Here is a 23,590-nt window from a genome sequence, read left to right as displayed (position 1 = left end):
TAAAACCACTACATTAAACCTACAGATCATGTATTTTAGAGATTAGCTACTATGTATTTAAAAATAACGTATTTGTCACACATGGCATTATATTACAGAAGCATTTTAGCTACATTAATAAAAACATAAAAAATGAATGAAAAAGAACACTATTCCATTTCGTCCCCAAAACTATCCCATTCCCTTTCACTTCTTAATTTCAGTCAATGGGCAAATGATCTTGACTTTCTTTTATCTTTGGCTAAAATGAACATCAGGCCATTTCAGTTTCTTTTACCTTTCTTGCCTACTATAGATACTGCATCCCACCCTAGGAAATGCATGATTCACGCTCCTATTACTAAGTCATGGTTATTTGGATATTACCAGTTTGCAATAACTAGAGAACTGCATTGTTTTTTCCTTCAGAAAATTCAAGTAGATTAACCTAAAAGTACTCATTTGGAAGTTAAGTATCTTGCTCAAGGCAATCCTATAAAAAAGGTAACTGTTCTATGGAAAGAATTATATATGGAGGTAAAAAGCCTAATACATTTAGACTTTACCCAGAATATAGAGATTAAATCTGAGCTAAAACTGAATGAAAAGGCTACTAACCTATTGTCAATCTGAACATGAACATTCTGCCATCTCTCAACCAACTGATCTGCTTTTTCTTTGTGCCAATCAAAGTCAAGGTCACGCTCTTTGTAGGTTTTAAACATCTCATCACTGATGGTCTTTGCTCTCTGCAGCTCATCCTCCAGCTCATGGAAGACCTCTCTCTTTTCATCCACTTCAGATCTCCATTGCTAAAACGGAACAATTTACAGTTATAAAAATGTGTAAGGTGCTCACCAGGTAAACACTTCATTTGCCTAATTTAAAACTCATTTACAAATGACTGACATAAAATCAGACAATGGAAAGAATATATTTCATATACAAAATATTACATTAGGTTGAACCTTATAAAATTGTCATATTTGGCTGTACTTTGACCTAAGAAAAATAAAAATATTATATATAAAGTTCAGCCTAATAGATTTTGCACATCAATAAAATAAAATATATTCCATAAGTAAGTCTGCCAACTCAATAAGTCTTTTTCATTGTTTATTTTTTATTTATCTACTGATCCCATTGTTTAAAAATGAATAGGTGCATTAAAAATCACTGAAACAACTTTTCACAACTGTTTTACAATATCTTTCCTCAGGGCTTTATAAGTGGAAGGACAGAAACATACAAGTACAACTATCAGTCCTTTTCCTTCTTAGATTAACTAGTCTATTCACCTCTTTAATTTCTTAAAATAACTGCCTCTTTTTGCAACGGCATCTAATTACAAACAATTTACTTTTAAGTTTCAACTCCTCTTGCTGCCAACATGAACAGAGTATAAAAATCTACTGTCAAAAAGATAAAAACTCCAAATGAAAAGAACTCATCTCAAACTAAAAATGAATCAACATACCTATTAATAGTAAGTCATAGTATTACAGAGAAAAGATATGGAATGAATAGAGAGATATTCAAGTTCAGATATTTAATGCTTGATGTCTGAGAAATACTGTTAGAGCACAGTCTTAAAAAACTGCCAGCAGTGAGATGCATACCTTTAAAGTACTTATTAGATTCTCAATGTTATTCTTGTCAGCTATAACTGCTTCCTCTTCACACAATTTAGTTTCGTAGAGTTTTACAAGGGCTTCTGCAGCTTGAGTGTTTTTTAACACCAAGTTGACCGTTTTCAACCTGAAAAAGATAATTAAACAACACCCCTTCTGTTAAGTGTTTCTTTTCCCGCAATACAGGCTTGATGCACCATGAGGCTGGGTGACACAGTGCTCCGTCGCCGGCACGATGACGGTTTATACTACAACATTCACACCCCGCTAGGTCAGTCAGGAAGAGAAAGACAGATGCCGCATGATTAGCACCTATATGTGAAATCTAAAATACGACACCAAGGAACGTATCTGTGAAACAGAAGCTGACTCACAGGCACAGAGAACAGACCTGTGGAGGCGGAGGGGGCACCGGGAGAAGGGTGGAGTGGGGGTCTGGGGTCAGCGGATGCAAGCTATCACTACAGGCTGGATGGACAACAAGATCCTTTTGTACAGCACAGGGCACTGTATTCAATACCTTGTAATAAACTATAATGGAAAAGGATACAGAAAATATATCTATATATAACAATCACTTTGCTATACAGCAGAAATTAACACAACCTTGTAAATCAACCATATTTCAATATAAATTTTTTAAAAAGATTAACATCCCACTAACTATCTAATAGAATCCACACCATGCCCCCAAGTTGCCTTCAGCAGAAGATTCCAACAGAAGAGGGGCTTCTTTCAAACCTAGTTTAGACCAAGACTGGAAGGTAAGTTCAATAGACTGTAACAGCTGAGCTACCAAAACTACAGGGAACATGTGGGAAGGCCATTAATGCTTTCGTCTCTGAAGCCCATTCCCTTTCAGCATGAAGAAGCATCATAAATCCACAGAAATATTTAGCGTATTTGTTACTAAGGAAAAAAACTTGAGGGATTTCGCTGGTGGTACAGGGGGTAAGAACCCACCTGCCATTGCAGGGGATATGGGCTTGATCCCTGGTCCAGGAAGATGTGGAGCCACTAAGCCCCTGAGCCACAACTAGCGATGCCCACGCGCCTAGAATCTGTGCTCCCCAACAAGAGAAGCCACCGCAGCGAGAAACCCACACACCACAACAAAGAGTAGCCTCCACTGGCTGAACTAGAGAAGGCCCACATGCAGAAAGCAAATCCACGCGTGCGTGCAAAGTTGCTTCAGTTGTGTCTGACTCTTTACGACCCGATGGACAGTAGCCAATCAGGCCCTCTGTCCATGGGATTCTCCAGGCAAGAACATTGGAGTGGGTTGCCATGCCCTCTTCCAGGGGATTGGCCCAACCCAGGAATCAAACCCACATCTCTTATGTCTCCTGCATTGGCAGGTGGGTTCTTTACCGCTAACACCAACTGGCGCAGCTAAAAATAAAAATAAATGAAGAAAAGAAAATAATTTTTTATATTCTTAAAAATTAATATTTTTAGCTAAACAGCATCTGTATATAAATGGCAGCTGTATGAAGTCAGTTTAGATGATTTCTATTAAGGCAGTGGTTCCATACTTCTCTATGTAGGTGGACGACATGGAATAGACATGGTTCATGCTCTGGACAACCACGCTGAGCTCAGACCGCAAGGCGGGTGTGGAGGCAGACGCAGGCGCTTGACTGAAAAAGTCTTCACATTTACTTGTGATCGTGGCCAAATCATCTTTAAGTCGCTCCAGTTCTTTCTTTAGTTTCTACAAAACAAAGAACAAACATAACGATTAGACAGGGCCTCTTTCTTCAAACACTTTAAAAACGCACATTTCCCATTATTACTCTTGAGGTAAACACATATTCTTTTTCCAAATTGCAGCATAGTTGATTTACAATGTCATGCTCATTTATGCTGTACATCAAAGTGATTCAGTTACACACATATATACATTCTTTGTTCATATTCTTTTCCATTATGGTTTATCACAGGATGTTGAAGACAGTTTCCTGTGCTGTGCAGCAGGCCCCTGCTCTTTATCCACTGTATACATCCTACAGTTTGCATTTGCTAATCCAGAACTCCCACCCCATCCCCCGCCGGGCAACCACAAGTCCATTTTCTGTGTCTGTGAGTCTGTATCTGTTTCGTAGATAAGCTCATTTGTGTCCTATTTTGGATTCCATACATAAGCAAAATCATATGGTGTCTGCCTTTCTCTCTTTCTGACTTACTTCACCTGTATGACCATCTCTAGCTGCAAAACATTTACGTATTTTTATTTTTTCTTTACCAAAGAAACGAAGCCGAGGCCGTTCACTTTTACCGTCAGTCTTTCCCTCACCGCACAGCCCTCAGGCCCAAACACCTAGTTCAGGGCTTATTGTCACCAAGTGCCCGACAGAGCGGCCCTGCAGCCTCCCTGTAAACGGCGAGGACGCAGTGCTCCGCGTTCACCCGGTGAGAGGCAGAGCTGAACCACAGATCCCTGTCTGCCATCAGCCATGAACGTAGTCAGAGCTCACAAGGTGGCCCCGGCAGAGAGCACCTGAGAGGTCGCAGGGTCAGCGGTGAAGGTCGCCGAGACCCCACCTGTGCTGACCTCGGCCCACGCGCTCGCAGCCTTACCTCCTGCTCCGAGATCCTGAACACGCTCTCATGCAGGTCGTCTCTCTCCAGCGGGGTGCGGATCTGTCTAATGAGACGGTCCTCACAGCTCTCCAGCCGAAGCCTGAGGTTTCGAACTTCAGAGATGTAGAGATTGTAAGCCGATTCCTCTTGCTCCTCTGTGAGAGTAAACATGTTTAGAAAATACCTCCTTTTCTGTCATTTGGATGTTCTTGTTCGTGATTTAATAAGGCAATTTTAGCATTACTGAGACATAGCTAGTCAGACTAATGTTACCAGTTATCACCACAAACCCACACCAAGGATATAAACCTTGAAACTGTGGACCTTACAATTTACAAAGAGTTCACACAACTTCTCTAATGCCACTTAAAGTACCAACATCTGACTTAAGATGTCTGAGGAAAGTAATACATTGGTTTGTTTTGTTTTCACAAAGATGTGAAATATATTAGTAGCAGATTAGTTATAAGAATAATGTTTAAAAAAAATTAGAGTATTACTACTAAAGTTCTTTTGGTCTCTAAGTTTTATGGATGTCAAGAATTTGGAATAAAATTTATATTTTATAAACATTAACAAGACAAAATCTTTTCCTTCAACCCCTATATAAAATCCAGGTTTGGTTATAGGAAACCTCTGCCCTTTGCTTTCAATTTTGCTGTGAATCTAAAACTTCTCTTAAAAAAAAATATTCTTTAAAAAATCCAAGTTTGACATATGAAAAAGTAATTGAAACTTGTCTGAAACTAAAATATTATTCTGAACATTACACTGCAAACTAGTGAAAATGGTTAAAAGTAGATGCATTAAGAATTCACTGTCATACAACTTGGTTGGCAGCTTTTTACTACTTAATCATTTGGAAAAAAATGAATTCCTTCTTGAATCTTCCTACCTCAAACATCCATCTAATGCTTCAGTAACTGTCTCTATCTATTACAGGTTGAGTGACATAATACACCAAAGACTGAGAGTCCCAATGATAACAGAAAAGAGCCTGGACTAAACACCCAGGGAGAAAAAAAGGCAGGGATCCCCACGCTTTACCTCTTTCTGCAGATTTAAGAAGTTCTTGATAATACTGCTTGCACACATTAACCTCCTTTTCCAGTTGTGTTATATCTGCGCCTGAAAATATTTGGGATTCCTGGCTATCTTCAAGAAAATCTTCAAAACGGGATTGCAGATTACTCAGAACTTGCTGATGTTCACCAGGCAACATGGTCTTTATCTAAAGAAGACCAAAGGTCCATTATAGTATTAAGGGTGAAATTTCAATAGGACTGATCTCAAGTGGGTCTCATGGGACATGAGTTTATATTAAATAGTCTTAAATAGAAAATCATTGGAAATTGATTTTTTCTTCATTCACAACTTTAGGTTCTAAAAGACAAGGGAAAACAAGACTATAGAACTTCATAAATGAATCAAACTACACCCATGTCTATATGCCCAAATACTAGTGAAAATTTCATTCTCCTGAATGAAGTATGGGCTTTCCAGATCCCCAATTCTTAGAAAGTACCTCATATAAAACAGGCATGTAACAGATATTCAGTGAATACATGACTTTTATCATGGATCTGCTGGACCTCATCCTACTCAAGGGAAAATACAAAGGCCACTCCTCATCACAAGAGCCTGCACCTTGGGACAGGCTGGGTGGACGTGCAGATCTGCACTTACTGAAGCCACATTGCTCGCTCGGATTCTGTCGATCTCATTGATGAGATAGTGCCAGGAGACCACACTCTTCATGTTTATGTGAGACTCGTGCCAAAGGGTCAGGACATTCTGATACTGCTGCTCAATTCTGAAACACATGGAAGAAAACTCAGATTCAGCCCTCCCACTCCCCACCAACACGTGCGACGGTTTCTGTGTTTGAGACATATCCCAGGTTTACTAGCTCTAGGCCCTTCTGATCCAGTGCCGTCATTGTTCAGTAGCTAAGTCTTATCTGACTCTTTGCAACCTCATGGACTGCAGCATGCCAGGCTTTCCTGTCCTTCACTACCTCTGGGAGTTTGCTCAAACCCATATTCTATTAGCCTTGCCAAAGCACTGACTGTCTCTTTAACCTTCAGAGACCCCCAAAGCCAGCCCTACATCTGGAGCTAATGCACACAAACCTGTTTGCAAAGTCAACCGCCTCTTTGTTTGGAGGAGGGACGGTGAAGCACACAGAAGGGACCATGGCCTCATTCCCAGTGGGGCTGATGACCTTCCACTTAGCACGATGAGAGTTGTTTGCCAAAACGCATTCATCGTCTTTGAAAATGGTTATCTGGTTTTAAAAGAAGAACAGAACAACCAGATGTGGTCACTGTGGTATGTGTCTCTTTCCACACCCAATCTTGGGTATTTTTTTGTCTTTTTAAAGTGGAAAACTTTACCACTAGTGAGCAATATGACCTTGTTTTTTAAATATATGAATAATGCCAGAAACAGGTGTATTTCTAGGAGTTAAAGTACCTCAATTTGTCTGTAGTCACAGATGGCTTTGATCGGAAGAGAAGTTTTGAGTGGACAGTCAGGATTTCTGGGCTTCAACTGAACTACTGTTTTTGCTCTCCCCATCAGGCTCGCCACTGTACTTTTATACTGCAGGAGCTCTTCTTTCTCTTCCTGAGGAATAAATCAGAAGGGTTTTAGAAGCAAACAGCTTGTAGTACTCTCTGTTCTTTTAGGGCTGTGCACAAATGCAGCTTCCCCAGAAGAGTCTTCCGTCGGAACCGTCAGCCCCTCGCCACCCGCTCTCCCCATTGTTGTCTGGTTGCTTTCTTTCCTCCTTCACATTTACCACTATCTAACAGACTACATATATTGTACTGTACTAATTTATCATGTTTATTGCATCCTACCCCTGGCAGGGTTCTTGTCTGCTGTGTTCAGTCCCAGCACTAAAAATAGTGTCTAGGATATAGAAATACCGACAAGTCTTTATGGAATAAATGACTAAACACACATACTCACACACAAAACACTGTAAGAGCATTTTAAAATACTAAGGCAATCACATCAAACAATACTCCTGCTGTGTTGCCAAAAAGAAAAGAAATGCTAAAACTGAGTGTTTAAATGCTTGAGTGAGGCGGAGACACCAAGAGTACCAATAAAATGCGAAGCTCCACACACAGAAATACAACAAGGCACGCATCTAGCCCCACTCTGCATCACTGACGAAGCCCGGGGGTCTTCCTGCTCGTACCATTGACTCCTGAACGAGGTCCTCCAGTTTGTGGATGCTGCTGGACCTGTCACAGCTGTACTTCCGCTGGATGGCATCTTTTAGATTCCTCAAGTAATCTGTGGCTTCTTTGGCATCATTGAAAAACTAGCAAAAGATGAAAACTGGCAGTTCAAGTGTATGAAACGTCAGCAAAGCCCCCAGTTGTGAGGTCTGAGTACCAGAGCCGTGTGTTTACCCCTCCTACATGGGAACAGAAGGAGACCTCAAGACTTCCTTCTCCAGAGCCCTTCCCTTAACCAAACACCAACTCTTGAACTTGGATGATGATGAGTGAATGCTAAGTGTCCAGAGAACAAACCTGTGGTTTCCCAGGGGGAGGAGAGGTGAGAGAAGGACTAGGACTCGGGGGTTAGCGGATGCAAACTATCATACACCAGGAGGATAAACACCAAGGTCCTACTGGTATTAGCAGAGGGAACCGTATTCAGTATCCTGTGATAAACCACCATGGAAAAGAATATGAAAAATAATACATCTATATAACAAAGTTTATGTCTATATTGTGGTCGTGGCCCTGTATTACTTTGATTGAACATCTATTTCACTTTAGAACATCTATAAACACTTAAACAGTTGTTAAATGAAAGTGAAAGTCACTCAGTCATGTCTGACTCTTTACGACCCCATGTTCTATAGCCTGGCAGGCTCTTCTATCCATGGAATTCTCCAGGCTAGAATACTGAAGTGGGTAGCCTTTCCCTTCTCCAAGGGATCTTCCCAAAACAAGGACTGAACCTAGGTTTCCCGCATTGCAGGTGGATTCTTCACCAGCTGAGCCAGGGAAGCCCGAGAAAGCTGGAGTGGGTAGCCTGTCCCTTCTCCAGTGGATCTTCCTGATTCAGGAATCAAACCACAGTCTCCTGCATTGCAGGCGGACTCTTTACCAGCTGAGCTACTGGGGAAGCCCAAACAGTTGTTAAGCGGGGGTGAGATTGCAAGAATATTTTAAAACTTCTGAAAAACAGAAAAAAAGCTCCCCCTAGTAAAATTGTTTCTCAAACAGAGAAGCACGGACAAAGTTAAGATTTTCTGACATTTTAAGTGGTTTTTAAAGTATTTCTTTTTACTAAAATGCTTCCATTTATCCTAAAGGACATATATATAACCCTTCTATCCTACAATGAAGACATTTTTGTGTCTTTCCCCCCCAATCAGACATACATGCATCCCAACATTACACCATGGAAATGGTTCCTGTAACTCAGCTGAAATCGCAGTACCACCCGCCGACACGGTGACCGTTCCATACCTCGAAATAAGCACCGTTCTCCTTCACGTGCTGCTCCACACACTGGCAGAGCTGCAGGATCCAGCTCCACTGCGTCTGCATTGCCGCGCGGTAGGCCTGCCAGAGAAAACACAGTCACTGCTGCTATCTGCACAGCAAGACACACCCAGGCTTCTCAGGGTTAAAAGACGACGGTCTACACAGGTGATGAGACGCCTTTAACAGAGACTTGAGACTCAGGGACATGAAATGTCCCGCTAAGTTAAACATCCTCACCTGTACAAAGCCAGTCCTAAAAGTTTAAACATACATTTTTCTTTTTTTTTTTAATATAAACTTATTTATTTTAATTGGAGGCTAATTACTTTACAACATTGTATTGGTTTTGCCATACATTGACATAAATCCGTCACGAGCGTACATGTGTTCCCCATCCTGAACCTCCCTCCCAACTCCCTCCCCATCCCATCCCTCTGGGTCATCCCAGTGCACCAGCCCTGAGCACCCTGTCTCATGCATCGAACCTGAACTGGCAATTTGTTTCACATATGATAATTTACATGTTTCAATGCCATTCTCCCAAATCATCCCACCCTCTCCCTCTCCCACAGAGTCCAAAAGACTGTTCTATACATCTGTGTCTCTTTTGCTGTCTTGCATACATTTTTCAATCAGTCTAATTTCTTTCAAATTTTCAGTTTCTTGACTTGTTTTTCTTGTCATATATATGAAAAATGCTAACTCTGGGGCTGTTTTTCCAGGCAGACTTCTTTAACACTTAAGATGGATGCAAGCTATCCAACACTTTCCTGTGCAGAATCCTGATACACCCCCTTCACTCCATTTTCCTCTGTCTGTTTTCTGAATTTTTGTATTATTGGATAATAAAATCCCCCTTCTGACACCAAAGTACACGGTGTGTAGTTTTTTCCCTGGTCTTTGCTTCCAAAACTAGTCTTGAAGCTCTTGGCAGGAGTGAAGCTGATCTGTTTTATCGGGACTATTTGGGAAGGGTGGAGAAGCTTATATAATCCCTTATCAGTGTAATTATGGGATCATATCAGAGATAATTTAGGAAGTTTTATTTCAAATGTTTTTTACTTGAATCTCTATTCAGTACAAGGTGCCTCTTTCATGAGAGCAAATATACTGTAGGAAAGGCACCTACTTACAGGGAAACAGGAAACACCCTTTCCTATTTAAGGTGCAGCTCCCTGGCTTCCAGAAGAGGGCGGCCTAGCTGCTCTAACCACTGTCTTTCGTAAGATGGTCCCTCCTGGAGGGAGAAACAGGCTGCTGAGCTCGGTCCAGGCAGCTTTCTGGATGGAACATACAAGGCAACCGTGGAAATCTGGCAATACTTCCTGATCACGTTGCGTGCTCCCTCCAATTAAGCTATTTAGAGTAAATTGGCTATAAAATACACACTGTGCATTGTTAGATTATTAGCTTCTTTTCCTCATAAAATACAAAATAGTGTTGATAATTAACTACTATCCATCGCCTACAATACCTTAGATGGGCCTGAAGAACCATAAAGATGACTAAGGCTTAATTTTATTCTTCCACAGCCTCTTAATTAGACTAACAGCTCTACCTAAAGGTAATCAGGGTCACATCCATTTCACCCATTCCCATCAAAAGTCTCAACCTGTAATCGCACTTCCTAGCAGCTGTCACTTCTCGCTACCCCACTTTTAGTTGACCATAGTATAAACATATTTCCAGACCCGTCATGATTGTAATCTCCTTTCCCTAGTGCCCCACCCCCACCCCCACCCCCACCCTTCTAGGTCCTTAACATTTCTACGCGGCATTTCCTGGGGAGGAAAACCACAGTTTTACATTAAAGAAGGGCCACTGTAACATTCCCCAGACCTCCAGATGAGGTCTAGAATTTCATGAATCTTTTGTGTCATGACAAATTATTTTAGGGAACAAAGATTCTCAGATCCCTTTCCTCAACCGCACATCCCATTCATGGTAAGCACAGTTTCATTTTTCTTCCTCTGGAAATACACAACTGTCCACATTCGATACTTCTCCCCCTCTTACATAACCTCCAGCACATTTAGAAAGTCACTAACTCTAGCATGTATCAGGCCTAAAAATTAAACACCCCCCCACCCCACCTGCACCTTACGGGCGGCCTGATAAACTCCAGGTCAGCCCTCCCCTTCTGGGTCTGAAATGTGTGTTACACCCTGAGGACATTCCTCTCAGAGCCAGATCATGGACAGGATTAGTAAATGAAATAATAATAACTAGGACTTCTTGAGAGCCTACTATGTATCAAGAACTGAACTAAGCAGCATTTTTCTCCTCCTCACACAACTCTACAGTTAGGAGCAACTTCCCCCCATGTTAGGTAAGTGAATGGGACCCAGCAAGGTTACAACCTCATGCAACATCACATGGTCAGGAAGAAACTAACTTCAAAGCCTGACAAGCCAAGGTCCTTCAGAGTTACTGTCCTGCATCTCTTTGGCCACAGGGGTTGACACAAATGGGTGATACACCTCACGCAGAACTGAAGGCACATCAGTATGATTTGTCAGAAGTGTTGTTTTTGAGCCAGGTTGTAGTAAAAGCTTGACCGTTTGCATTTTTCTATGTATCCACAAACAATAAAAGAATCTGAAAGGTAATATTCAAATATCCATATTACACTTCCTGACTCACCTCAATGGTTAACCGGGCTGGGTGATTTTCCAGAAGCAGCTGCTCTGCTATCTCTTGAACTGACTTAATAGTTTCCTCCTTTTGATCAAGTTCTCTCATCAATTCCTAATTGAAATAAATACGTTAGGAAAGGATAAAACCTGAGAGGCACGGGTAACATTCAGCCACAGAAGCTGCACTCACAGCGTGGTAGTCTCTCTTCCGGGCTATGTTGGTGTTTCTTTCACTCCAGTCGTAAGCAACTTCCTCCTCTTCTTTTTCATTCAACCAAATAAGTTCATTTGTTGCACGAGTTACAAAATTGTGGAGTGTGTCAAGGTGCCGCTCTTGATTCCTGGATGTATTCTTTATAAGGAGAATCATGGTAAGAATCATGTCTTTGCCATATAAAGGGAAGTTTCCGGAAAGTTAAAAAAAAACTTACCAAGAGTTTTGCATACTGGTTCTCTAATCTGTGTAACTTTTCTGCATAAGTTAGTTTAAGAGGTGCTGTCATCTGGATCTATAACATGGGACAAAAAGACGGCAGGTTAGGAATCTTAAGAAATTCTGGTTCACTGGCAATGTATCTTGTATCCTGTGACAACAGGGTCTTAACAGAAAGAGCAAAGCAGAAGCTGGGATGAAATATATACGTACAGACTTTAAATTCACATACCTCACTGATCTTAGCTTCTTTAAGGCTAGATTCAAATTCTTCAATAGCTCGGTGGACATTTTTATGATTTTCTAAATGGCTTTCAACACTTGGCAAATCTGATCCCCATTCAGTGCGGTCCAGCTGCACCTTTAAATAGGAAGATATGAGGTTTAAAAAAAAAAAAAACTGGTAGCAATAAGGCCTGAAACTCAGGTAAAAGTAAATATTTTTACCTGCATCTCATCCACCCAATTCAAAAGGTCCTGAACAAATTTCATGTTGATTTCCTCTTCTGTTAAATTCTGGTCCAACAGAGACGACTTGAGAAGGGGCTTTCGGATCTGCATCAGCTTCAGAGTCTGCAGGGAGCTTGTCTCCCCTCCTGAGCCGAAATTTGGAACTAACCCTGATGGGAAGCCAGGTGTATAGGCAGGAGTGGCAGACGGGGTCAGGCGGGAAGTCAGCCCTGACGACAGGCCCGAGGTCACGCTAGATGGGGTCAGGGAAGGTGTGAGACCCTGAGTCAGTCCTGAGTTCACGCTGGGGTGTAAGGTCTGTGCAAATCCTGAGTTTAAACTCTGAGAGATTCCTGATATCATGAGCTTCGTCTGCTCCGTCGTCAGCACGCGGCCTTTGCTGTACACTGAGGAACATTCGTTCCGCAAGGCCATGATGTCATCGCGCAGTTTTGCAACCCTGAAAAGAAAATCAAAATGCGTAAGTTATAATGTAGGAGGTATTTTTCACAAAGGCTGACCCTAAAACTAGGGACTCTAATTACCAAAATGATCAATATTGGCTCATCAGCCATAACAAAAGTATCACACTAGTGCAAGATGTTAATAACAGGGCAAGAGGCTTTGAAGGGGTGTTATGGGAACTCTACACTGTCCACTCAATTTTTTATAAATCTAAGTTGCTCAAATAAATAAAGTCTATTTTAAAATGTCATTACAGTCACACTGATAAAAATTTACATCACAATTTTTTCACTCAATGTTGTACTATAAGTATTCTATATTATCATATGATCTTTACAACTGTAATTTACACTGAACACAATTACAACACTATCATAGTATATGCTCATTCTATTATTTGACACACAGGATTCCAAATTTTTGGCATGGACACTTTCTCCCCTATATTTATTTAGTTACTTTCTATATTTAGAATTATTATCGATTTCTAAAAGCAGAATTACTCATTTGAAGCATCATTCATAGTTTTTGCCTTATATATATATCTCACATATTTAGATATTTACATAATATATATTATATACAACCAGAAATGTTCCATTCCTATCCCCAAATCCACTTCTCAGAGACACAATTTTATATACATATTTCCCAATATTTTGTTATGAGCATTTTCATAAGATAAACACAAAACTGATAAGTTGACTTAAAGATAATCTTCTCATTATTGTCCCTTTTTCAAATATCACACATGAATATTTCAACTGTAGGTTAGTTACTACAGGGTTAAATACTACATGTATCATAAAATTTTTTTCTATTATTTATCTTTGAAGCACAAAACCTACTAAACACACCAAAATATGACACCATTAATGTGATACACATTGTCAACAAGAAAGAGCTTGGCGAAGATTTCATAAAATTGCCACGCTCTGCATTCTTAATGAGGGGCCACGAACAGTCACAGAGGAGGACACGGCTGGCTGAGCACCCTTACCTCTGTACCAGCTGGTCTGCCTGGTAGTACTTTCCATCAATAAGAATCTGTACATCAATTACATGCTGGCGTAAAAGGTTCTCACATTCAAGGATATATCCAGCAATCTCCGCCTCATTCTGAAACTGCAGCCCGGATTCCAACCTTTTAGAATCCTGTATTTTCAAACAATTCAAATATTAATTCTACATTAACTAATCAAACACGTTTCAAATCTAGCCTCAGGGACTTCCCTGGTGGCCCAGCAGTCAGGACTCGGAGTGCCCACTGAAGGGGGCATGGGCTGGATCTGCGGTCAGGGAACTAGACCCCACATGCCATGAAAGTGAAAGCGTTAAGTCGCTCAGTCGTGTCTGACTCTTTGGGACCCCATGGACTGTAGCCCATCAGGCTCCTCTATCCAGGGAATTCTCCAGGCAAGAACACTGGAGCGGGGTACCATTCCCTTCTCCAGGAGCTCTTCCCAACCCAGGGATCAAACTCATGTCTCCTACACTGCAGGCAGATCCTTTACCGTCTGAGCCACCTGGGAAGCATACAAGATTTTATTTCATCTGAATATACCGACCCCTCTACAGCAATTCCAACAGCTCCTGAAATGAACTTACAGACTGGAGAGCATTTCGGGCAAGCAACAGTTTGTCTTCACAGATGACACTGCCCCTCTGAACTCGGTTAGCAATCTGCTGCAACATCTCCAACCTAAAAGAAGAAACAAAACAAAACAAAGTCTCTCCTTCCGAAGTCAGAGAGCTAGCCGCCCCTGAAAAACGCGGCCCGCCAAAAGAAAGCCCACAGTCCCACACCAAGGACTCCATACCTGTGTCCATCAAAGGATTCATTGCCAAAGCTAATACAGGAGTTGATCAGGGTTGGCCCACAATGAACCGAGAGGAAGTTCTCATTTGAGTCAAGACTAGTGCGAGTGCTGGTCGTGTTACTAAACACAGAATCACTGCTCCGGTAACTATAACTACTGCTGTGCATTTTTGTCTCGCAAGGATGTTTTTTTCTTCCACCATTAAAAGATGACTAGAAAGTACCCAGTCTGCAGAAAGTGCTGCTTCTAATGGTGAAAAGAGGCGACTGCCTGTTACCGCTTTTAATGGCTCCTTAAATATGCCCCAACATGCATATTCAACACGCAGCAAATAATACGCTGATAGCTATTCAAAAGAATCCCGCCTAGAGCCATGGGTTTGCTAGCTACGGTCTGCCTTTTTTTTTTTTTTGTAGCCTACACTAAAGCCCTGCATGTACCGACAAGGCAGGCTGATGGGGTGTCACTGGACAAGACTTGCCAAATATTTTCACCAAGAGTCATTCACTTGCCACCAACTCAAAAACAACTCTGATGTTTCGCCGAAGCCAAAGTACAATCAGGTTACTCTGGCAATACCAGTCATCAGCTAAAAGAACACAAACAGCCAATCAGAGCCTCCTCCTAGCATTTTGGAAAAACCAGCTCAGTACTGAACAACACAGGGTTAAAAAACTGGTATATACAAACACCTACAAACAACTTTGACAAGAAGCAAAGCACCTTTCCTTTTTAACCACCACAGAGTTTGTTGATTAGGTTACATTAACTGGAAAATTGCCCAGGTACCTTTTTTGCCCCCAGGAACCGCCCCCAGGAACGTTAGGTCTACTCTCACTAAAAAGTTACTTTTTATTTTTGAAAGCCAAAGTGCTAAGAAGAGTATCAGTGTGATGCTTGGAGATTTAATTTGTCTGTGCTTGTTTTTCCTTTCTACAGGTTATTACCTGGCCTAAGATCATTGGCTCTTTCTCATTTGCCTTTTACACACTCCCATGCCACAGAGCTATTATTTTGCAATACAGAGTTCATGCCAAAAAACTTGTTGCTTCAAGAAAAATGAAGGCATTGAATCAGCCATGCTAAATATTTTCCTATCCCCAACACTGCAAAGCCAAACTGCTGCTTCCCCAACTAGAGAAGACACTGTCCTTTTTAGAAGGGAATTTGAGAGTGCCATGTCAAATATAGTTACTAAACAGAAAAGCAGAAAATAATAATAGCAGCCAGCACCTAACATTTCTGAAGCAATTGTTAGGTGCCAGGAAATTAACTAACCATTTTATAGACATACTCAGAACCACCAAATATGGTTCCTACTATTACATCCTACTTACAAGAGGAAACTGAAGTTTAGAGAGGATAGTGAGTCTAAGATTACATGGCATGAACACTGAGCTAATAATTCATCCAGGATTGACTGGCTCCTAGACCTTGAACTCTTAACCACAGCATTCTTTATTTACATAAATTGAAATCCAGCTGCTATTCTGACGACTAAAATCAACTCTGCCCCCTTTCTCTGGCACCTTTTCTATCCTTCCATCAGATTAGAAGCTGAGCATTTCATTTGAACCACCCAGAATCATCTCCTCCCTACAAGGTCCATCCTGGGTATTTTGCACTTGTTCCGGTTCAAAAGGATCCATTTATGCAGACATAATAGTCTGCTTTAACAAGCGTGTCATCAATGATGTCATAAAGGCCTGACAAATCAGACCCACCCTCTGATCTTCAATGCATTAGTTTACACTTCTTCCACGTGGAAGTTAGGAGTGGGTGCAGAGAACATCAGTATATTGAGGGCCTCTGGGTAGCAGAGCCAGTGTTGTGGGCAGTACAAAGAACCACAAACACAGGAATCTGTCTGCACGCTCACTCTGTGGAACCGGCAGTCCTCATTCAAGCAATCGCAGAGAAATGTATAAATTACCACCGAGATGAGTCTATGAAGGAGGACCACGTGGAACAGGAGGGTCAACACTGAAACACCTGAACCAGCCTGGGAGACTTCGCAAAGTTTCTGGGGGAAATCATACTGGAGCTGAGATCAGAGGAAGATCAGGAGTAAGGAGAGGATGAACCAGATGACCCAGCCACAGGAAAAGACAGTGCCGAGATCTCACAAACGCAGAGGCTGGGAAACGGGCAGGCCAGTGCTCCTGAGAGGCGGCCGGCGTGGCTCGCCGAGGACTAGAAGGCCGGCCTCAGGGACTCGGACCACGAGCCCCACGCAGCACAGCTCAGGCTGGAAAGGAAGGATCGTCCAACAAACCCCTCCTGAGGACCAAGGCGACCTTCTGGGGCGCCTGGTGAGGCAGGAGAGAAAGGAGGAAGCTTAGGGATGGTTTTGGGCCCACAGGCAGGGCAGGACTGAACCAGCGATCACACGTCCTCTGGGTGCTGCCTCACTGCCCTTCTTTAAACAGAGGGTTCACTGCCCACGGGGAGAAGGCTGTAGCCCAAAACATAGGTAAGCTCACAGTTAACCTATGTTATGTATGGATGAGCTTCTGGTGACTTAAAAGCTGGAGAAATTCTCACGAGTCCTCCTGACTGTTAAATCTGTAACCGCCATATGAGATGCGACTGCATACACCAACCCAGGTCCCTCCTCCAACATTACTTCCCTGATTCCTTCCTCAAACCTCTTGGAAGAGTTTCTAGATAAAATGGGAGAATCAGAAAGACTTAGCCAAGGTCACGCAAACAAGCAAATGGAAAAGGCTAATGTTGGTCCAGCCTGGCATGTCTCCAAATCTTGAGCTGTTTCTGCACCACAAGTGGACCCCCTCACTGGACACCCAGGGCAGAGAATGCCCCCAACCTTTCAACTTCGGGACGAAGAGCCTTCTCCCTCTCCAGCATGGCGATGATGAGCTTTCCCCACTCCTTTTCTATGTCATTTGGGTGATAACCTTGAAGGAGTTTGATGCGTCCAAACTCTATCCAAATCTAGAGAAAACAGCACAAAAAGGTGATGTGAAGCAAAGACATTAAAAATCACGCTTCTTAAATCAAGACAGACTTTTAATAAAGATTACATTTGATACCATATAATATCACTTACAGATGGACTCTAAAAGATGACACAAAAAAGCTTATCTACGAAACGGAATCACAGACACAGAGAGCAAACTTGTGGTTGACAAAGGGGAGGGGTTGGAGAAGGGGGAAGGGAAGGACTGAGTTTGGGATTAGCAGATACAAAGAATATTATACAGAGAATGGACAAACAGCAGGTCCTACTGCACAGCACAGTAAATACTACATAACTGAGGTATATAACTGAGTTACCATGCTGAGCAGCAGAAATTGACACACTATAATAAATCAACTACATCAATAAAATTTTTTAAAAGGAGACATTTGCCAATTCAAAGCAAATTTTTTCTTACCTCTAATAATTTATATAAGCGTTTAATTTTTGATTTTTCTGTCTCCTTTGGTGGAATTTCTGTTTCTTTAAACTGTAAATACTGATTGTAAAGTGCCTAAAATGAAAGGGAAAATAAAGAGCTGAACTTCAAAAATCTGTTTTCATTATCACATAATGTCACGACTTCTTGCTTTCTGTTCTCTCACCTGCCCTGGGTGGCGTGGCATGCGTACTCAGCTATGTCCAACTCTTTGAGACCCCATGGACTGCACCACCAAGCACCTCTGTCTGTGGAATTTTCCAGGCAAGAATACTGGAGTGGGTTGCCATTTCCTACTCCAAGGGATCTTCCTGACCCAGAGATCAAGCTCACATCTCTTGCATCTCCTGCATTGGTAGGCAGATGCTTTACCACTGTCCCACCCGGGGAGGCATTCCTTCATAAAATGAGACAATCAAGGATGCCAGTTCTCAGACAGCTGGTAAACAGGACCTAAGGGATCTGAAGAGGATGCAATTAGGGCTGTGAGCCCGATTCAACATATGCTGCCCAGGCATCTGCATAATGAAAACCACAACAGTGTCTGTTAGCTGCTCAGTCGTGTCTGACTCTTTGCGACCCCGTGGACTGTAGCCTGTCAGGCTCCTGTGTCCATGGGCATCTCCAGCCAGAATCCTGGAATGGGTAGCCTTTCCCTTCTCCAGAGGATCTTCCCGACCCAGGGATCGAACCCAGGTCTCCACAATGCAGGTGGATTCTTTACCAGCTGAGCCGCCAGGGAACCACAACTCTACTAAGGATCTCATCATCCAAATAAGAAGACACATCCTTTAAAAGATACACTTTGCAAATGCTGTACTTTAGCTTTTACATTTTGGAAAAATCATCTGATGCAATTCTCATAAAACGGGGTGGGAAGCATCCTCCTCTATTTCATGGTCTATCCTTGAAAAACAGAATTCTCATCAGATAGACAGGACTAAAGTTTACTTTCAATGTCCCATGGCCAAATTAAGCAGATCTTACAAGTGAAAAAGATGCTACTGGGTCCTGCTAGTATTATAAAAGTTTGAGCCATATAATTCAATTACTATCTAACTTACAGATAGTAATTTGAGAGTCTCTTAAATATATGTTTATTATGTTTATTAACAAGGAGCTTCTAAAAATTATGTTGATAAAATAGCTCCACATTTAGTAAGTGTACACTGATTATTTCATCCTAATTCATGCTGCTTTAAAACAAGTCCATGAAAGTGTTCAAGAAGACACATTTCTCTGAAGGATTCCATTTAATGTTTTGCTGACTAAGAAAATTATTCAGTTGGCCAAAAAGTTCCTTTGAGAAAAACCCAAATAAACTCTTTGGCAAACCTAATATTTAGTATTTCCCCATGATGTATTTTTTTCCTATATCCTGTCTTATCCCAGGCACCAGCAAGTAATCTGTGTAGTCAACTTTCTTCAATAATTTAAGCATCTGCACTAATCAGAAACCAGCATGAATTTACTCAAATGTCTGGACAATGAATCTATTTGAAAATAAGTAGAACTTCAAATCTAGAAGTTGGCTAACCCCAAAGTGCAACATTTTAGGATGTCCATCGGTGAATAACCACAGCATGCCATTGTGTGTTGACGCTGTTCACAGTAGATGTGGTCATGGGAGGGGGAGGAATGCTTTCCTGCCAGGAGCGGCTACCATCCACACTGGGAGACATCACACAAAACTGCTTCAGAAAGACCCAAAGGAGCATCACATGGACACGCGCCAAGGAGCCTGGTGCCAAGGACAAACTCCCCATGCTGGCGTGAGTAAAAGCTGTTCCACAGACGTTGTGTCCAGATGCGTGGATGCAACTGCTCATGTGAACAGGGCCCCTCCTGGATTAGAACCATTCTTGAAATTCCGATCAGGAAAACAATGTCTACAGTTCAAGGAATTAGACTTTGTTGTTCATATTCACATGAGCCATTTCTTGAAATAAAGTCCACCACTCTGCGATGGCAAATCCCAAGGTACAAGAAGAGTCAACTTATTTTCGATGTTTATACAACTACACCATCTTTTAATACCTCTGTGACGTCTCTGACAAAGAGATGGACCCAGTTTCTTAGGCAGCAGCACCTGTTCTACTAAACCAGGAACTCACTTACCCCGGGAATCGGGTACGTCCTTCCAAATTCGTGGTGAAACACTGAATGTACGTCTTGTATCACAGAAGCCTCTGAGGCCGTTTCTAACAGGATGTGACCACAGGCACACACCCGGCCACCCCTGTATTCCACAGGCTTCCCACACAGCTCCTGTCCCAGCCACCTGCTAGCTCCAGGTGTCTCCCAGGTTCCAAAAATAACACAGCAGTGTCATTCCCAGAGACCCTCCCATATTAACTCTCAACAATGCAAAGTGAAGGGACTATAAATTTAAGATGTTGTTGCTCTGATGTTTTAAGTATTGGTGTCGACTTCCATTTCCTCTGTATAAAACAGAAGATGGATAAATAAATAATTTGCTTGCTGACTGGTACCTTGCCAAGGGTAATTTTTCTTCAGTTTCTGAAATGACAGAACCATTTCAGCATTTTTTTAAAGGTTTAGTAACAAACTTAACCCTACTTAACTTCTGTAGGGACACAGACCTTGAGTTCTACAGGATTATTAGGAAATGTTCTCTCCGACATAGTGGCCACGTGGTGTCTGATCCACTGGACGAGGTAGTTGACCATATTCTGGTATTCAATCCACTTGACTTCGACATCCTACAAGGAGAAGATGGCAAAGAAGGTCTGTATCTGCAGATGGCAGCATTCATGTCTAACATAGTCTGGCCAGAGGTCACTGTGTGGATCTGCGGGTCTTTAAGCCCGACAGGACCAGTTCAAGGTTTTCTTCATTCCCTTCCAGTCTCAATTCTGTCCACTTAAACAGCTCTAAAAACATGCTATCAACAGTTGACCACTAAGACTCGCCTAAGGAACGCCAACTCTGATCCAAGGATCCAGGGTGACTGAGGCACCATGTTAAGAAGGCTTCTGAGGCTGCATTGAAATGTAGCAGAAAAAAACACCATGATCAATTTGGAGTGTTTCCCAGGCAGTCAAGAGAGAGTAATGGCCTGCGAAAGCCAGGTGAGCTACCTTCTCTGCTAGCCTTTCTAAGTTTACCTGATATCTGAAACTCACAGAACTACCTAATACACAGGAAACTTGACAGGAACGAAACCTACAGGAAATGTACATGGTGGGAACGATTCAATACTTCTTAAGCAAACTTTTATTTTTAAATGAAGGAGACTGGAAGACTGTCAACTGTTTTCTTCAATTAAGCATTTGAGGAAGTGCTTATGATGTTCAAAGCACTGTGCTAAGCGCTGTAATAAAAATGTAATACTTTAAGAGATGATCCCTTTTATCAAAGAGTTTTCTGTCTAGACGAGGAGGCAAGAGAGAGTCATAATATAAACAGTTATGCAAAATGAAAAGCAGTACTGAAGAAGTGTTGAAATAACAAAAGCAGGCAGTTTATGCGAGGCATCAAGATAAAAAGTGAGGTGAGCACAGATGTGCCTGGAAAGCATCACCTGAAGGCCTCTTGGGAGAGGCCATCCCTGGGTGGCTACGCAGTATGCAGGAACTGTGAGTGGGGGGCGGGAGGGACAGACAGGCGACGCGTGGGACGGGGGCATGGACTCAGACAGGAACACCCTGGCCACCGCCAACAGCTCACGTGGGGACTGCTGCTGGGAAGAACTGACACGTGCAGAGCCGTGGAGGTCAGCACATCTAGACCGCGTTGAGCCTTGCAAGCCGCATGGAGCCGTGGAAGGTTTCCAAGTTAATATGCCGACAGTGTGCAGAGATGATGGTAGAAGAAAATCAGAGGAGCCGGCAAGGCCACAAGCAAGCTCACATCCTCATCCCGGAAAAGGGGTGGGAGTGAGGAGCTGCGTGCAGGCCGTGGGGAGGAGCGCGGAGCGGCCACAGGCAGCTCCAGACTGAGTCACAGCGGACACTGGAGCGAAGGGTGAGCATGGCAGCAAGTTGCTCGAGGACCAGCCTTCAAGACAGAGCACAGAGGAGCGAAGAGGAACAAGCCTAAACCAGAGCACACGGAGGCGACACAAGAGACCAGAGAGCTCCCAAATCTTCAAGGTGAGACAGAATAAAGGCAGCAGCTGCAGGAGTGGAGAGGCCAGGGAGAGGGGGTCCCCCAAGAGCACAGCACATGTGGGGCGGGGGTCCTGTCCCCCAGAGAAGCACAGCGCTCGTCAGCAGGGCCAGCATGACACGCACGGCGAAAATACACTGCAGGCTTCCGGAAGCACAGGACTAAACCAAGAACCCAGAGCCACGTGTCAGAGACCCTGCCCTGCTACAGAGAAGCCCTGTTAGTCTGGCAAAACCCAATCACCCTCCTCTGGGCCTCACCTTCAAATCAGAACACAACACAGAGCGACCTTACTTCCTGGGATCATCTAAGTCTATAAACTTGAAAGTGATTTCAGAAGTGAGACAGTCTCTACAGAGAGAAGGATAGCAAACTGGGTGGCTGTTAAACAGCAGCACATTAAAAAAGACGAAAAAAAAAATCTCTCAACTGAGTGGTTCCAGTTTTCATTTCCAAAATGACATGCAACTCTGAATAACCTACTTAAATGAAATGTTTCTGAGTTATACTTGAATTGTAATGGTGGAATGGTACCATTAAAATACATATAGTATCAATTTATTGAGTAGCCTATTAACTCAAATCCATTAAAAAATATTTGACATTAAAAGACTGTAAACCCGTACAACTCAACAACACAAAAACAACTGAATTGCAAAGTGGGCAGAAGCTCTAAATAGACATTTCTCCAAAGAGAACATACACATGGTCAATAGGCACGTGAAAAGATGCTGAACATCACCAATTATTAGAGAAATGCAAGTCAAAAGCATAATGAGGCATCACTTCACACTGATCAGAAGAGACATCATTAAAAAGTCAACAAACAATAAATGCTGGAGAGGGTGCAGAGAGAAGGGAACCCTTTTAGACTGTTGGTGGGAATGTTACAGCCACCATGGAGAACAGTACGGAGGCTCTTCAGAAAACTAAAAATACAATTACCGTATGATCCAGCAATGCTACTCCTGGGCATACACCCAGACAGAATTCTCATTCAAAATGATCCATGCACCTCTATGCTCATAGCAGCACTCCTCACAACAGCCACAACATGGAAACAACCTGAATGTTAATCAACAGATGAACAGATAAAGAAATGTGTACGTATATACAAAGGAATACTACTCAGTCAAGAGAAAGAGTGCAATAATGCCTTCTGCAGCAACACGGATGGACCCAGAGATGGTCAATACTGAGCGAAGGAAGTCAGACAGAGAAGGAGAAATATTGTATGGCATCCCTTATATGTGGAATCTAAAGAGAAATGATACAAAGGAACTTACTTACAAAACAGAGAAACTCACGGACTTAGAAGACGAACTTATGATTGCTGGCAGGGGAGGATGGGGAAAGGGATAATTAGGGAGTCTGGGATGGACAGGTACACACTGCTATATTTAAAACGGATACCAACAAGGACCTACTATACAGCACGTGGAACTCTGCTCAATGTCATGTGGCAGCCTGGATGGGAGGGGAGTTTGGGGAAGAATGGATCCCGTTGCTGTTCGTGTGAGACT

General features: G+C 42.4%; 1 protein-coding gene across 10 annotated transcripts in view; it reads right to left on the bottom strand.

The window, feature by feature from the left end:
* DST (dystonin) overlaps nucleotides 1–23,590 on the bottom strand; it is a 522,626-nt gene that overhangs the window by 174,017 nt on the left and 325,019 nt on the right. For 8 of the 10 annotated variants that reach the window (XM_068960483.1, XM_068960482.1, XM_068960484.1 and 5 more), the window contains 20 exons: nucleotides 20,540–20,659; nucleotides 17,916–18,011; nucleotides 17,345–17,472; nucleotides 14,306–14,399; nucleotides 13,698–13,852; nucleotides 12,230–12,692; nucleotides 12,015–12,143; nucleotides 11,781–11,858; nucleotides 11,540–11,701; nucleotides 11,357–11,461; nucleotides 8,696–8,791; nucleotides 7,405–7,530; nucleotides 6,669–6,821; nucleotides 6,326–6,480; nucleotides 5,880–6,006; nucleotides 5,241–5,424; nucleotides 4,191–4,348; nucleotides 3,146–3,324; nucleotides 1,599–1,737; nucleotides 598–791 (listed from right to left, as the gene is read on the bottom strand). In XM_068960483.1, the coding sequence (XP_068816584.1) occupies nucleotides 598–791; nucleotides 1,599–1,737; nucleotides 3,146–3,324; nucleotides 4,191–4,348; nucleotides 5,241–5,424; nucleotides 5,880–6,006; nucleotides 6,326–6,480; nucleotides 6,669–6,821; nucleotides 7,405–7,530; nucleotides 8,696–8,791; nucleotides 11,357–11,461; nucleotides 11,540–11,701; nucleotides 11,781–11,858; nucleotides 12,015–12,143; nucleotides 12,230–12,692; nucleotides 13,698–13,852; nucleotides 14,306–14,399; nucleotides 17,345–17,472; nucleotides 17,916–18,011; nucleotides 20,540–20,659 (3,041 nt within the window). Of the gene's footprint in view, nucleotides 1–597; nucleotides 792–1,598; nucleotides 1,738–3,145; nucleotides 3,325–4,190; nucleotides 4,349–5,240; nucleotides 5,425–5,879; nucleotides 6,007–6,325; nucleotides 6,481–6,668; nucleotides 6,822–7,404; nucleotides 7,531–8,695; nucleotides 8,792–11,356; nucleotides 11,462–11,539; nucleotides 11,702–11,780; nucleotides 11,859–12,014; nucleotides 12,144–12,229; nucleotides 12,693–13,697; nucleotides 13,853–14,305; nucleotides 14,400–14,517; nucleotides 14,685–17,344; nucleotides 17,473–17,915; nucleotides 18,012–20,539; nucleotides 20,660–23,590 lie in introns of those variants that run through there. The other 2 variants (XM_068960490.1, XM_068960491.1) reach the window with 1 other exon arrangement.

The sequence above is a fragment of the Capricornis sumatraensis genome, chromosome 22 (genome assembly GCF_032405125.1).
Source record: "Capricornis sumatraensis isolate serow.1 chromosome 22, serow.2, whole genome shotgun sequence".
Classification (NCBI taxonomy): domain Eukaryota; kingdom Metazoa; phylum Chordata; class Mammalia; order Artiodactyla; family Bovidae; genus Capricornis; species Capricornis sumatraensis.
Note: the sequence above shows the minus strand (reverse complement) of the source record. Positions and strands in the feature narration are given on the sequence as shown.